The 15,306-nt window shown below is 47.8% G+C and overlaps 1 protein-coding gene across 10 annotated transcripts in view; it reads left to right on the plus strand.

The window, feature by feature from the left end:
• Spata13 (spermatogenesis associated 13) overlaps nucleotides 1-15,306 on the plus strand; it is a 279,389-nt gene that overhangs the window by 205,352 nt on the left and 58,731 nt on the right. For 8 of the 10 annotated variants that reach the window (XM_030247763.1, XM_011245026.2, XM_030247762.1 and 5 more), the window contains one exon: nucleotides 335-2,029. In XM_030247763.1, coding sequence (XP_030103623.1) covers nucleotides 476-2,029 — 1,554 coding nt within the window. In that variant the 5' untranslated portion in view covers nucleotides 335-475. Of the gene's footprint in view, nucleotides 1-334; nucleotides 2,030-2,399; nucleotides 7,211-12,373; nucleotides 12,604-15,306 lie in introns of those variants that run through there. The other 2 variants (XM_017315974.2, XM_006518870.2) reach the window with 2 other exon arrangements.

The following is a 15,306-nucleotide window of genomic DNA, read 5'->3' on the forward strand; positions in this document are numbered from 1 at the left end:
TTTCATAATAAAAGATCCCTTCCGTTCACATAAAGAACAAGGTCTTACCATTTGCGTTCCAGGGTCTTCTCGGGGTTTCGGGATTTCTCCGTTGTGTCAGATGTACATCCATAGCTGTCTTTTTCGTTTCTCCTTTGAGGAATACATCATTTGCATGCCTTCCACTCTTGCTTTGATGAGAAGTAGATTTTAGAGTAATTCTTAATGACCCAGCCTTGTCCTGGAGCTTGTGGGGTTTTTCTTCTGTTAGCAGTTGTTAGCTTGAACGATCAGCCTCTATAGAGGCGCCTCCTTGGGGACAATGGTTAAACGCCTGCTTTGTTTTGTGCTGCAGGCAGTAGCTGTGACTACGGATCCAGATGCACACAGCAGATGTGAAAGCCAGGCTGCTGTCCTTGGAGATGAAGGTCTGGAGCAGGGACCCCCAGTTACCGGCGTGAATGGGGGTTTGAGCCAGGCTGCCCACCCCAAGAACATGACAACAGCCCAGGATGGCCATGGGCAAGGTGCCACAGCCACTTGTTCAGCCTCCAACCCAAAGGCCCCGAAAATGGTGACATCCTCAGCATGTCAGAATGGAGGCTGCAAAAGCAGCCCCAGCAGTGATCCCGAAGCCGGGGAAACCAGGCTCAGCCCATCGAAGCTGGTACGTCTCTTCTCTGGTAGTCGGAAGAGGATGAATTCGAACTCTGAGAGACCTCGCTCAGTCGTCCTTGTGGGGAATTCCTCCACGTGGAATGCCCTGGCCTCCTTCCGTAAAATGGGCTCCTTTAAAAGACTAAAATCTTCTGTCCTTCAAGGAATTCAGAACCGGGAGGGGGCAGAAGTTTCCAAGGAGGAGCCTACAGGAGACCCAGGAAGGGCTGCTCCCAATGGCACCGTTGCCATCCTGGGAAAGGGCCTGGGCAGGTGTACATCCTTGGGCCCTGTAGGAGATGGCGCCGGGTCTGACTGCTCAGACCCCGAGGACACGGAGGACGCCTTCCAGAGGAGCACACACCGTTCTCGCAGCATCCGCAGGGCCTATGGCCTGGGCCGCATCAGCCTGCTGGACCTGGGGCGGCAGCCAGTGCCGGAGCCCGCCGTGTGTGAGATCCAAGTTCGAGACCCTGAACCCAGCAGGGCTGTGCCTCTGCCACGCAGAAGCAAGAGCATCGACAGCTTGAGCGTCCTGAAGAGCTCCTTCAAGCGCAAGTCTGCATCCAACCTCACGGAACTGCAGGGTGACAGGCAGGTTCCCTCCAGAACCTTGAGCAGCTTCTTCACAGACCCGGAGAAGCCGGGTGGCTCAGAGAGAAGAACCAGACGCTGGAGGAGCCCCATCCGGGCCAAGGACTTCGACAGAGTCCTGAGACTGGTGAGCAATGTCAAGGATGCGGCTTGGAAGAGGGAGGCCCCCAGGAGTGCAGCCCCTGGCCCTGGTCCCGGTCTCGGGGATGAGAACCCACTACTTGCGCCACGAAGCAAGCTACACGATGACTACTCGCGTCGTACTAGCAGCAGCGTGGAGCCAGATGCCAGGCGTGGCGGCTCACCCTGTATCCCTGCACCATGCACCACTGCGCCCTACGCAGCTCCAGAGCCCCACTTAGATGTGGATACTGCAGTATTCCCCCTGGAAACTAAAAGTGCTCAGCCACTGGGAAATGATGGACCTCGTGCCAGCAGTCCCTCACCAATCCCCACGGACCCAGAAGGGTTGAGCCAAGGCTCCAGTGAGGCACATACTGGCAGCCAACATCCTTTTAATCCCGTGCAGCTTCCCACTCCTCTGAGACCTACCACACCCAAGCCCCAAAGCCCTCAGAGCCCAGGGAGTACTAAGTGCCCCAGTAGTCTGAGTGTGCTGTCCCTCAGTTCAGCGGACAGTGAAGAGCGGACTGAGGATGCTTCGCACAGGCAACCGGGACCCGTGTCCCTCCAGGATACTGTCCTTAACGCTGCTGGTGATGTGGGGGGAGAAAGCGGTGACAGCTATTTTCCCGAGAATCTCGATGGAGCCACCCATCCAGAAGAGAAGAAGGAAGAGGTAAGGGTCTGGGTGGAGTGCCTCTGGTGGGTGACAGTGTGGGAGGGGTGATTTCTAGTATTTGCTTTGCCATTCATCCAGCGATTTCCAAAGACTCCTGGTTCTGTCTGTGCTAAACTGGTCATATTCAGTTTTAGCGGAGATGGAAGTTATTGGCTTAGCTTGCCTGGTTCTGGATGTGCCTCCCTGCCAGGTGTTTACGTGGCACGTGCAAGGTTCCAGGTTAGCCCTCCAGCACCAAACCACACCATCCCACACACCTTTATCCCACTTAAAATTGAATTTGCTAATAAATACGTTCCCTTGATGTAGTGTTTGCCACACCATTCCTGGAAAAGATGTTTATTGAGTATCTCCTATGTGCTGCTAGGTCCTGGGGATTAATGTGACCACTAGGGTTTCTCAGCGTTTTCACATTTGGAAAGCATTTTATCACCCCCATACCATCCGTGTATTTGACATTGTTGCTGTTCTCCTTCCCGACAGAGCCCTTGTAAATGCAGTTCTTTGTGTTAGAGAACATTACGTGTCTTGAGTCCTTTTATTTCCTAGGAGTGAATTAGAACTGTGCTGCTCAGTACCTGTCACGCCCAGGATAATGCTTCTTCCAAGAGAGTTTAATGATGGCCATTGTGCTTATTTTTAGGGCAGAGCTCCGAGCAGCTCTCGGATCAAGTCAGCAAATAGCTGTCTGAGCTGCAAGAGCTGAGATCCTTTCACGTCCTGTCAGGCAGCCAGACAGTTTTACTCCTCTGTGCAAGTCTCACTTTATAAGAACATTCAGTACTATCACCTTACATAGCTAAAAGACAGAAGCGTAGCCGCGTGTGCGGGTTGTAAATGTTCTTTGCATAAATTTCTAGACGGTGTTACAGCTGTGAATTGGTGCTTGCAGCAGGAAATTACTCCTTAGCAAATGTTCCCTCCCACTCAGCCCTGGAGAGGGCCGGCAGAGGAACGATTGCACAGTTGGGTATGCAAAGAGAAGCCAGAGTAGCCTGTGGATTTGCTGTTATAAATTTACTGAGATGATGCTCTGTAGCCCAGGCTACCCTCAAAGTCACACTCCAGAGTGCTGGGGTGATTGGTGTGTGCCACACTTCCATGGCTGGCAAATATCTATTTTTGACCTTTGCTATCCAGAGACATCTAGGTCACAGAGCCTTCTGGAAAGGACCGAGAGAGTAGAATTGCTACAGAGTGCTTTAGGGAGATCCAAACCAACTTTCGGGACATCCCAGGATATCCAGTCAGCAGACATGCAGCTACAGACTCTGGGCTGGAGGCCCAGTGTGTCAGAGCTTTCTAGTATTGAAGATGATTTACTCATTTGCATTCTTAAAAAAAAAAAAAGAGGCGTGGATCCCTTGCAGGAGACAGGCAGCCCTGAGAAACAGTTAAACGATGCTGACTTTGATTGGCCAAAAGGTTTTACTCAGTTCTGAGTATGCCCCAGCAGTTTTGCATCTGTAGCATAAAATGCCCAGGCCACCGGCTGGGTGTGGCTATACACACACGTGTGAGCTCAAAGACTGGGAGATGAGATGGAGGCAGGAGAACTGAACTCAACACTGTTCTGTTACATAGCATGGCCATCTCAGCACAGAGTTTCATTTCAAAGACTGGGCAGTCCTGCTGGCTTGGCCCTCTGACAAGGGTAGCCTATCCTTGTCAGAGTGACAGATCAGATCTCAAGACTGGGGACAGAGTCGGTAAGGTCACATGGTCCCCCTCCAGGACATTCCCCAAGTGAGCTAAGGACCTTTCACTGGAGTCCCCCAAAGAGTTCCACAGCACCGCCTAATACTTTCACCCCAGAGACTAAACTTTAATCTTGAACTTTAAAGGACGTGGACCATCCACACGAGCTTTGGTGAGACATTCACTGTGCAAACACTCGGCCCTGCCCCCATGTCTGATGCTCCATGACTCTAGTAAAGGATCCTTATGAGTCTCCCAGGTTCTGCGTGTTAAAGGCAGGACCCTGAGCCTGAAGAGTGCTTCCCTCCCACGCCGAGTGTGGTCTCTGGGGCTGTATAAACCCTGTCTCGACGGGGAGAAACAGGAGGGTGAGAGTTTTAAGGTAATCATCAGATACGTGCTTGGCTATGTGGAACCCTGTATCAAAGCAAAACAAAACACGAAGTAATTTTGGGAAAAATTTTAACATATTACCTGGATAACTAGGAAAAGGAGGAAATGCTGTTGTCATTTGCAAAACATGGCCTTTTCCTGACACCTGGTGGTGATTCTTGGTAAAGCACAGTACTGGGTTGGGCAGGACCCTAAAATGTTTTCCTTTTAAAAATGCTATTCAGGCGGGGCAGTGGTGGCACACGCCTTTAATCCCAGCACTTGGAAGGCAGAGGCAGGTGGATTTCTGAGTTTGAGGCCAGCCTGGTCTACAGAATGAGTTCCAGGACAGCCAGGGCTACACAGAGAAACCCTGTCACGAAAAAACAAACAAACAAACAAACAAACAAATAAATTAAATAAAACGAAAATGCTATTCAGAAGCTGAGTGTGCTCATACACATAGATCTGTAACCCCAGCGCTTGAGATGCAGAGGCCAGAGGTTTTCAAGTTCAAGGCCAGCCTGAGCTACATAATAAGTTCTATCTCAGAAAGCCGCACACAAGCAGAGTTCAAGGCCCAGGGCTGCCACTCTATGGTAGAGATCTTATCTAGCACTTGCCTGGCCTTGAGTTCCATCCTTGCATTTGGAAGATAAAGGCTATTTGGAATTTTTCTGTTAATAGTGTTCCTCATTTTCTAGAAAGGTGCGGGAGCCATAGTTTAGAGTGTGAATACGGAGTTTCCAAAAGGGATATTGTCTTTCTACCTGTCTGTAGTATAGAGTCATTGGCTGTAAGTAGTGAGCACCAGCTGTGAGCCTGTCCCAGGCACAGTGGTGAATCTTTTGTAAATGCTTCTAGTTTGGTGGTACTCTGGCTGTGCTCCTCAGAAGACACCAGTTAGGGATCTGGGCAAACTAGGAAGTCTTGAACCTCTAGGGTCTCAGTTGTCTCTAATGTTAAACACTGTGTTTATCTAGCATCTTAACATTTTCAAAATTACTACTTTAAGGATGTGTTTTATCTATGCATGCTTGTTTGTGTACCATGTATGTACCTGGTATGAGAGGAAGAGGAAGAGAATGTTTGTTCTCCATGAGCTAGAGTTAGAGATGGTTGTGAGTTGCCATATGGGGCTAGGCGTCTCACTGGGGTCCTCTGGTCCTCTGTCAGAGAAACAAGTGCTCTTACGCACTGAGCCATCTCTCCAGCCTCTAGCCCTCAAAACTTTTTGTATGTAACACTGCATTACAGTTTTACAAGAAGTGGAGAAATTCTTCAAATAATTAGATCGATCTCACATTCATTTTATTATAAGACAGAGTCTTATTCATCACCGGCTGCCCTTGAACTCACCATAAAACCTTGAACTTGTGATCCCCGCCCCCACCCCTGCCCCAAATCCACCTCCCAAGTGATGAGACAACAGATGTGGACCACTGAGCCTGTTTATGTCGTACCAGTGATCAAACCGTTTATACAAAGCAAGCACTCCGCTGCTACTGCCCCAGTCCTTTTAAGAGTTGAGTCCCAGGGTATCCTTACAGTGGTGTGTTCTGTTCAGGGGTGGAACCAAGCCCAGGATGTTTTGCATCTCCCAGGTACAAGAGACTGAAGTCGGGTGAAGCCTAGTAAGACATACACGCGACACTGAGATGCATGTGAGAATTGTCTGGCATGGAGTAAGTCCCACAAAAGACACAGAGAACGGATAAAGAAGAGGTGTGGTTCTCAACCAATTGTGCTCACAGGTCCTAAGGAAGAAAGAGTGCGCCCCACCCATGCTGAGTGTGATCTCCAGGACTGTATAAACTCAGTGTAGTGTTGCCTGTTCTGCGCTCTCACCTCTCCGCCAGGGGTAGAGATGAGAGAACCAGAGAGAGGTTTCAGGTAATTCTGAGTTTACCTTCAACTTAGGCCACACTTGACTGAAAGGAGGCAGGTTCTGGGAGGTGTTGTAGCCCAGACAGGATACGTAGATCTATAATATTGCGAAGAACAAGGAGTAGCCTCGTTTGGTTTGATGTACAACAACTCGGGTTAAGATACAATAGTTACGGTCAGGTCAACCACAGTCCAGGTCTCTGTGCAGAGAATATGTGTTACCTGGTGAACACCAAGGAGCCAGGAATGTGTGTGAACAGAGAGACAAGCCAGGCTCAGCACTCTGGAGCAGACATTTAGAAGGAAAGGGTGCAGAAGGGAGGCTGCCAGTGGACAGGAGCTAAAGACCGAGCCTGAGGGAGAAGAACATCGAAGAGCTGGCCACACACCCTGGCTGTGAACGCCTGCTGTGTGCTGGTTGTTTGTTTACTACAAAGCCATCACTATCCTCCAATGAGGGTGAGGAGCCAGCTGTTATCATGGCGGCCCTTGTAAAGCTAGGCTAGAGGGAAGCACTGAATTTGAGGTCAGCCTGGGCTACAGGGTGAAGCTCTAACCTGGGGCTGACCGGTCCCTTCCATAGGCTGCTGTGAGGTTGGCCCAGGCTGTCTGGTTCCTCCACACAGGCTGCTGTGAAGGTAAGCAAGGTATCACAGGTGTTTAGCACACCCGACTTCCCGTGTCTCTCCGAGGCTTGCTTGCCTAGGACGATGCCAGGTGACTAAACTGCTGTGCTTGGGGAGCTGCAGATGGGCTAGCGAGACGGGAGAAACGGTTGGCCAATAGGTCTGGATATGGTTAGGAAGGGCCTGCCTTGGAGCTGTGGACTTGGACCTCACCCTGTAGGCATTGAGGGGCTAGGGAGAGTATGAGCAGGTGTAGCAGGGGGGCCCCCTTGAAGTCAGGGTTGACTGGTCCAGTCTTGGAGAGGAGCTGTAGCCTTCCTGAGTCTATTCCACAGGTCACAAGGTCGGTCACGCAGGCATTTAGGGGAGAAGGGTGTGGACTGCAGAGTCCCTGAGCGTGTCTGTGTGCCGTGAGTCATTGTGAGTGTTTCGGGGCAGAGGATCAGTGGTGCTCAAGGCCACGTGGGCAGCACTTGGCCTTTGGATGCCACCCATTAAACAAGCCACAAACTTCATGGCATGGGAAGAGAAAGGAAGGGCTTCTTTGACACTACAAGGACCCTGCTGATACAACAGAGTCGCGCCCCCCTCCCCCCCCCCCCCCCCCCCCCCCACACACACACACACTCAGAGCAATAGAGACGTCCTGCAGGGAGACAGTAAGTTCGGGCCAGTTTTCAGCTTGAGTGAATGACTCCATGGGCTTCTGCTGCTGCTGCTTCTGTGCCGTTCAGTGGAGGTGCAGGAGACCCTGGCATGGTTTAGGTACCTGGCAAGTCCTGAGGTGTTGCTTCTGGGAGGTTTTGATGGCTTAGACATTAGGTATTAGGTTTTAATGGCTTAGACGCAGCCATTCCTATAACCAGGAAGTTGATGTTACATCTACAGAAGTGTAGCTGGGTGTGTTGAAGCTCTGGGTTCAATCCCCAGCACCCATAAACCAAGCCTGGAGGTACATGCCTGTAATTCCATCACATGGGAGGTGATCTGTTGCTGCGTAGTGCGTTCAAGACCTGCCTGGACTATATAAGACTCCATAAAAAGGAAGGAAGGCAGGCAGGTAGGCTGGCTGGCTGGTGAGAATGCTCAATAGGTGTAGGCATATGTCATGAAGCCTGACATCCTGGGTTCTAACCCCCAGAACCCTCATGGTAGAAAGAGAGAACCAATTTCCACTATTCCTCTGACCTCTACTCTGGCCATAGCACTCATGTACATAACACATGTATGAACAATAAACAAACAAACAAATAAATAAAATCCATGTTTCAAGAAAGGGAGGGATGTAGTCATTTCAGAAAATTAGTTCAAGATTAAGGGCTTCCCCACACCTTCCCCCAGGCCTCCTTAGAGTCAGTGTATGCTTGCAGCCCAGAAGGGGCACCTGCTGGTTGCCTTTGGATCTCTGTGCGGCTGTAGTTCATTGCCTTAGCCACTGATCAAAACAGCTACTGTAGGTTTGCTGTTAGGTTTTCTTTTCTTTTTTTGTTTTGTTTTTCATCCAAGGCTTCACCAGGTAGCCTGAGCTAGAACTTGATATGTATATCAGGTTAGCCTTGAACTTACAGATAGCCACCAGGTTTTGCCTTCCTAGTGCAGGGATTAAAGGCATGTGCCACCATGCCAGGCTGTGCTTTTTAGTGAACGTTTGGCGATTCTTGTAAATCTGTGGGCTAAGGGAGCAATCATGTGATATGTTATCTTCTGAAACCAACGTTTTTCGATGGCAGATTGTCCTCAGTGTTGACATGTGTCATAGCAGCTTTCATGTTTTAATTCTTTATTCCTTTTTATCTAAATAGTAGATAGATCAAATCTTGTTGATGCATTTGTGGTCACACGCTAGTGAGGCAGAAGTAAGAGGATGTCGGTAATGTATTCAAATTTGCAATTAAAACAAGCAAAAGTATTGGACTTTTAGAAAGGTGCAGAACCAGCAGGGACTTGGAAGAGATGTACTCTGGAATGGCTGCTTCAGGGATGGAGGTGGGCGGAGTCTCGCCATCTGCCGTGGCAGGATGGCGACCCAGCAGGCTACTGATGGCATCTCAGTGTAAGTTTGAAGGCCTGAGAACAGAACAGAGATGCGAAAGCTGCTGTCAGTCCTGGGTTGATGAGCCAAGGCCGCATCAGATATGAGATTAATAGCCCTACTCAGTGAGGAGTCCGGCATCCCTGAGCTCTCTGTGGAATAGATGGAGTTGGCCTATGTCGAGTCACGGTGAGAGTGGATCTTTTTACCCATGCTGACTGGAAACATCCTCACAGAAACACCCAGAAACAATGCTTTATTGACTACTGGGCACCCCCAGCCCAATCAAAAGGACATAGACTGTTAGGCATCGTAGATGATTGCAGAGAGTTGTTCCTGCTCTGCCCTGTCTCATTGCTCATCGTGCCTTCCAAAGTATTAAAATCTCATGCTTCTCTCCTCCCCGTTCTGAACATTGAGCCCAGGCCTCTGAGAATGCTAAGCGAGCCCTTTCACTGCGCTCCACCCACAGGCAAGCTCCCTCAGGTTGTTGTGTTCTGGCTTAGGAGAAAGCCCCTCTGCGTAACTCAGGCCGGCCACAAACTCAGTCCTCCTGCCCCAGCTTGCTGAGAGCCAGGATGACTGCTATACACTATCACATCTACCTTGGATGCGGTTTCTTTTTTTAAAAGGGTGTTGGATGTGTACCACAGCGTGCTTGTGGTGCTCAGAGAACAGCCTGTGGGGAACTGAACCTGGCCGTGCATGCCTGCAACCCCAGCGCCCCAGGCTGAGGCATGAAGACGGCCATACATTTGAGGACAGCCTGGTGTGTACATGAAGACTCTGCTGTTTGGTTTCTATCCCAAACCCACCCCACCCCCAAAGAAGGAAAAGGGAAGAAAACAAGAAAAGGGTTGTTTGCAGAAACATGATTAGACATTCAGACCTTGAGTCCTTGTGAAGTGGCCCCTTATTTGTATAGTGGAGTCATTTTCCAACTCAGTCTTTTCAAAAGTTGTTTCCATCCGCTCTGAGCAGCTCGTTCCCCGTTATTCCACACAAAGGCTATTTTTTTATGGTGATAGTTTTCCTAGCGTTCTCATGGACTCCTAGGGTCTGACAGGATGGACCTCCATGAACTTAGCAACACTTCTGGGCGTGATGACACGGGCAAGAGGTTCGTGGGAAGCCAGCCTGGGCTATATAGTGCCAGGCCAGCCTGAGCTACACATGAGACCTTGTCTCAGGGGAGAAAAAAAATAAAAAGCCTTTTAAGATTCTCTCTAAAAGCTGAAATCTGAAGAAAAGTGCACGTGTTTGTCAGGGCTCCTCTGGCTTATATCTAGGCCAATTTGCGGCTGCTGAAATGTCATCAGAGAGGATTTGCCTCTTGAAAAGTCCAGGGGCAAGGCCTGTGGTGAGCACCTGTAGTTTCCGAACTTGGGAAGACAAGGCAGGAGGATCATTTGAGTCCATGTGTCCTAGGCCAAGTGCAAAGCACAGGGAAGACCTTAGTTCTTAAAACAAACAAACAAACAAACAAACAAACAAACAGTAGGGGAGAAGAACCAAAATCACAGCTGCTTTCCGGAGCAGAGCCTCATTCCCACCTCTTAGCCTTTTCTGGACACTTGCTTACTGAGTAAATGTTTTAATTTGGTGCGTGGAAGCAGTGTAATAATCATAGCGAGATGACAAGCTGTGTCCATAGTCTCTCATTATCTGTTTCATTTTGTGGGGCAGGGTCCTTGAAGTCCTGATCCTCCTGACACCACACACTCCTTCTTGGAGGGAGAAGGGGAGAATGTTCGCTATGCTGCTGAGGCTGGCCGCAAGCTCTTGATTCGCCTCTGGACTAACAGGGACACTTTTGACTACTCCAGGCCCAGAGCACTAGACCCAGCCTAAGAAGCAGTTAATTATTCATCCTTGGATTTTTTTTTAATTAAGATACTTCTTTACTTTGCAGGCAAATGGACGGCATTAAAAGGTATTTTTATCATTGAATGGAGTTACTATATTTTCTTGCCAATCTGGGGGATAGAATTAAAGGCCAATCAAAAGCCATGATTCTTCCCCAGTGTATCCTATTAATGTTAAGAGTAGCACTAATAAACTTTCTGGTACCTATTATTAATAAACTGTTAACCATTCTTTTTTTCTTTTATTGGGTATTTTATTTATTTACATTTCAAATATTATCCCCTTACTGTTAAACATCCTACATTTATGAGAGACTGATATTTGAGTGCTTTGTCTAACACATGCAAGATCCTCAGCACTGAATATATAAGATAATCACGTTAATGTGAACCATCGTGTGTGTGTGTGTGTGTGTGTGTGTGTGTGTGTATGTGTGTGTGTATATATATATATATATATATACATATATATGTATGTGTATATATATATGTATGTATGTATGTATGTATCAAAAGATACATCGTCGTAGTATTAACAGCTTGTTTAATATGGGGCTAGAAAGTCATAATAAGCCTTTACTGAAATCCTAAAATGAGAAAAGTCAATTTCTGTATTCTTTTCTAAGGGAAATTCTAGCTGCTGGCTAAGAAATGTTCTAGCATGTATATTTTTGTGGCCATTTTTTTCTTTCTAAGCTTTTCCTGTGATAACATCAGAGTGGGGATTCTTTTCTGGCTGGCAGGGTGACAGATGTCCATCTGCCTATGTCGGCTGTGGTTATCAGACAATATCAGGCAGTTTATTAAGTTTTTTGTTTGTTTGTTTTTGAGAGAGAGAGAGAGTCATTCTGAGTAGCCCAGGTCGGCCTTGTCCTCTCCACTTTCCTGTCTCTACCTGGTGGGTCATAAGTCCTACTTATGTGTCTGCCCTTGCTTTGAACTCTGAAAAACTGTCATTCCTCTGGGATGTTTAGAGTTCTTATTTAATATCCTAGGACATATATGTAAAACTCCCACAAATGCACACCAACGCATGTTGCTCCGGCTGGCTTCAAACACCTTGTTGATCGTGACAGCAGTTACCATCCCATGAGTCTGGAAGCCTCAAGTTCAAAGTCAGTGTGTCAGAATCCAGGCTCTGCAAGGCTGTCCTTTCTCCAGCTTCTGGTAGAAGTGACATCTCTCAAGCCTTGTTCGTGTGTCACTCCTTGTCTGGGAATAGAACTCAGTTGTTAGAACACTGATTACACTGCCTGTGTAGTCCCCCAGATTGGGAAGTGGAAGCGGAAATATCAAAGTTCAAGATCACCCTCAGCTAAGGTCAAGACTGAAGCTAACTTGGCCTACATAAAACCCTGCGTCCAGGTAGATAAATCAACACCAGTCTCTATTCCATCCACGAGTAGCTTGCTTTCTTTGTGTTTGTATCCACATTTTCCTTAGCATATAAAGTCAGCCACTGGTTTAGAACCCCGTAATCCAGGGTGAGCACATTAGAAGGTGACCACTCTGCAAAGCACACTGGCAGACGCTCACAGTGGTTAGGAGTCCATCTGTCTGGGGGCAGTTGCCAGCTAGCCCTGTGTGCACTTACTGCTTCTGAAGAGATGCTATCATACCAGGTTCTTGTAAGCATTTATTTTTAATCTCCAGTTAATAATTCGTAGAAATGCCTTTCACAGAAACCTTTCAAGGAAGCAGTTTCTATTAGTTTGTATAAGTCTTTCATTTTTGGAGCTTTTGAAAAAAAAGAGATCCTGTATAGGAAGAAAATACGGCTCACTGACCAGGAAAGCCACTTTACAAGAGTTCAGAAAAGCAAGAGTTAAAAGGGCAGTCCCCAGAGTGCAAGGTCTGTTTACAAAGGTTTATGACTTGGGTGTGACTTAGTGGTTCAAGCTTCAGGGACCTGGAGACACGTGAGTTGAGCCTGCTGGACTGGACCAGGCAGAGCTCTGCATCGCTGCTGCTGCGTAGGGCCCTGACCACAGCTTTTAAGAGACCTGAACAACTCTGGAACTCATGGATGTGGTCAACTGCCTGTTCTTCCAGTGTGTTTGTGGGCCGCCCCTGCCCATGGCTAAATCTCAGGTAGGTTCTCTGGCTGGAGTATATGTTTAAAGTTCTAAGAACGGGCCTCTTAATCTATAGTCTTTGCAGTGAACCTGGACAGTATTTTAGAAGTACAAAAACTTTGCTGAAAATAATTTTAAAAAAGATGTAGTTTAGAATGGTGCACCTATGAGCAGAGAGAGTCCTTGCCTGGCTTGCCTGGGTCCGTCCATAGCCAGGTCCCCATTGGCTTTGGAAGGGACCTGTCTTTTTGACTGAGGAGCAGCATTTGAATGTGAGCTCCAACCCCTAAAATGATCAACTTCACTTGATGTTTTATGATTAGATTTTGAGATCCCTAAGCCATTTTGGTGCCCTTTAGGGTACCGCCTCTGGCATCTTCAGGGGAACTGCAAACACTGAAGTCCGGTTAGGGTGGATTTCACTCTTGCTGCCTGTATTCAGACAGTAAGTGGCTGGCACAGAGGCCCAGCAGGAACACATGCAGGGCTGCTTTGCCTGTGCCTACCTTGCCCAGCCCCTGTCACTTCCTGGTATATTTCTTATTTTTGGCATCAGTAAGAAAATACAAGCAGCATGTTGCATAAGCACAAAGCAGCTTCTAGCTAATAAAAAAAAAACTGTGGGTGGGTTGTTTTGTTGTTGTTTTTCTTTTTTTTAATGTTTGTGAGTAGTTAGACCACCCTATGCCTCTGGTTTTGTTCTGCACACTTCTGTTTTTTCTAGCAAGTTGTCTCTGTCACTTTTAAGTGACTTTATATAAATAGATTTATGCTTACTGTGTATTTGAGTTGCCTATGTCATTCAAGTTAGTAATTTGTTTCAGTCCCCCATAATAATCCGATTTTCATAAATTATAATAACTTTATGATCTTTCTCTTTATCCCATGGTGATGTTAGGTAGGATAGAAACATATATATTGCCTCCTGAGTGTGTGCAGTTCACAGAAGAATTCCTCTGGTGGGTGGTGAGGATCTAAAGTAGGAGGGAAGGAAGTTGAGTGGGAATGAGTCTTTTATAAGGAATAGGCCGGTAGGAGAGTAACCCAGGAAAACCAGGGCTCTTTCCCCCTCCCCAGCAGTCAGTGTAAGAAAATAGGACTGGGAGGGGGCCTGAGGACCATGGGATTTATCGGGGAGACCGTTGCAGCCAGGTCAGAATGAAGAAGCTGATTAGAGTGTCTCTCCATTCCAGTATAGTGAAATTTTCTCAAACAAGCCAGTGGCATAATTAATAACACGAGACTTCTGTTATAGTTTAAAGCTTAGGTCTTTTGCTTGGACAGTCTCCCAGCTACCTCAGCTAACTTACCCTGACTGTCTAGCCTACAGCCTGCCATGTGGCTAGCTCTATCCCGTTCTCTGCTCTGCTCCAATACACGTCTGTTCTTTTCCATGTTAGCTGTTGAGTCTCCCACTTCTCTTTCTTTGCCCTGCGTCCTTCTCTCTCTGGAAGTTCTGCCCCCTACTTCCTGCCCAAGCTTTTGGCTGTCAGCTCTTTATTATATCCAGTCAGTAGCGAGACAACCTCTGATATGTTATAGATACATTACATCACCTGTTCTAGGCAGATAAGGAAGGCCAAGCACTTGCATATAGAAAACCTGGTGACAGGCCACAGGAATGGCAATATCAGAATCCTGCCAGCACTTTTGAACATACACTGGAGCGCCTTCACGCAGAGCAAGAAAAGGTCACTCCTAGCATTCTAGCCGCTGTGTTAGCACAGGTCTAGTTGGCTGATGAGCTGTACTTATTTATGGGGTTTAGAATTTTAATTTAATACACGTATGCTATATCTTTTTTTCTTTTGAGTTGTGAGTCTCACTGTGTGACTCAGACCGGCCTTAAACTCTGCTATAATCTTAGTGAACACTCAAACATGCCAGACTGGAAATTAAACAAGCCTTCTTTTTAGGACTCTGTTTTTACTGGCATGAAGTTTCTCTTCCCGGGCCTCCACCATTTAACTTCCTTCTGGCCCAGAATCTCTCCTGGACAGAGTAGGGCCAGACTGCCTCGGATTACTGTGTCATCCTTTGGCCACCTGCCTTTGACAGCCACCCACACTGCCTGCTCTGCTGCCATCTCTGGCTTCCTGTGTAGGCTTTTTCTGCCTACTCAGCGTATCCCAGCACCCTCCCCCAACCTGTGGCTTCATACCCTGTTTGACTTGTGTTTTTAAAAACATGAATAGAGACAAGCCAGATGGTAGCACTTGCCTGTAATCTCAGCACTTGGAGGTCTGGGGCAGGAAGATTGCCTCAAGACAGACAAACAGACACACACACACACAGACAGACACACACATACACACATTATTGGGCTGGGAACTTGAAGTTCAGGCTTGGCGCAGAGTAGCTGTTGTGCCTGATGCTGACAACTATGGCCAGTCTCTGGACCAGCCCAGTCCTTCCTGCGTCCAGATTTTGGGGTCTGTCAAGTAGACGGGTACCTATTTTCCAGGCAGGGCAAGCCCTGAGGATGCTCTGTGGCTGGCTATCTTTGTAGAGTGATGACTGAGTTTACCTGCTAAGGCCTATCCTGCCTATCTTCCTAACAGGAATTTCGGTCACTTGCCTGAGGTTACTCATCCAGCCCCTGGCCCTCACAGGGATGGATATGGAAGTCTGCCTAATTCCAAACTGCATGTTTTCCTGATTGCTTTTGAGACGGTATATGAGCCTGGGTGGGCCTTGTGGCCCACAACTGCTTACACAG

This window comes from Mus musculus, chromosome 14 (assembly GCF_000001635.26).
Source record: "Mus musculus strain C57BL/6J chromosome 14, GRCm38.p6 C57BL/6J".
NCBI lineage: Eukaryota > Metazoa > Chordata > Mammalia > Rodentia > Muridae > Mus > Mus musculus.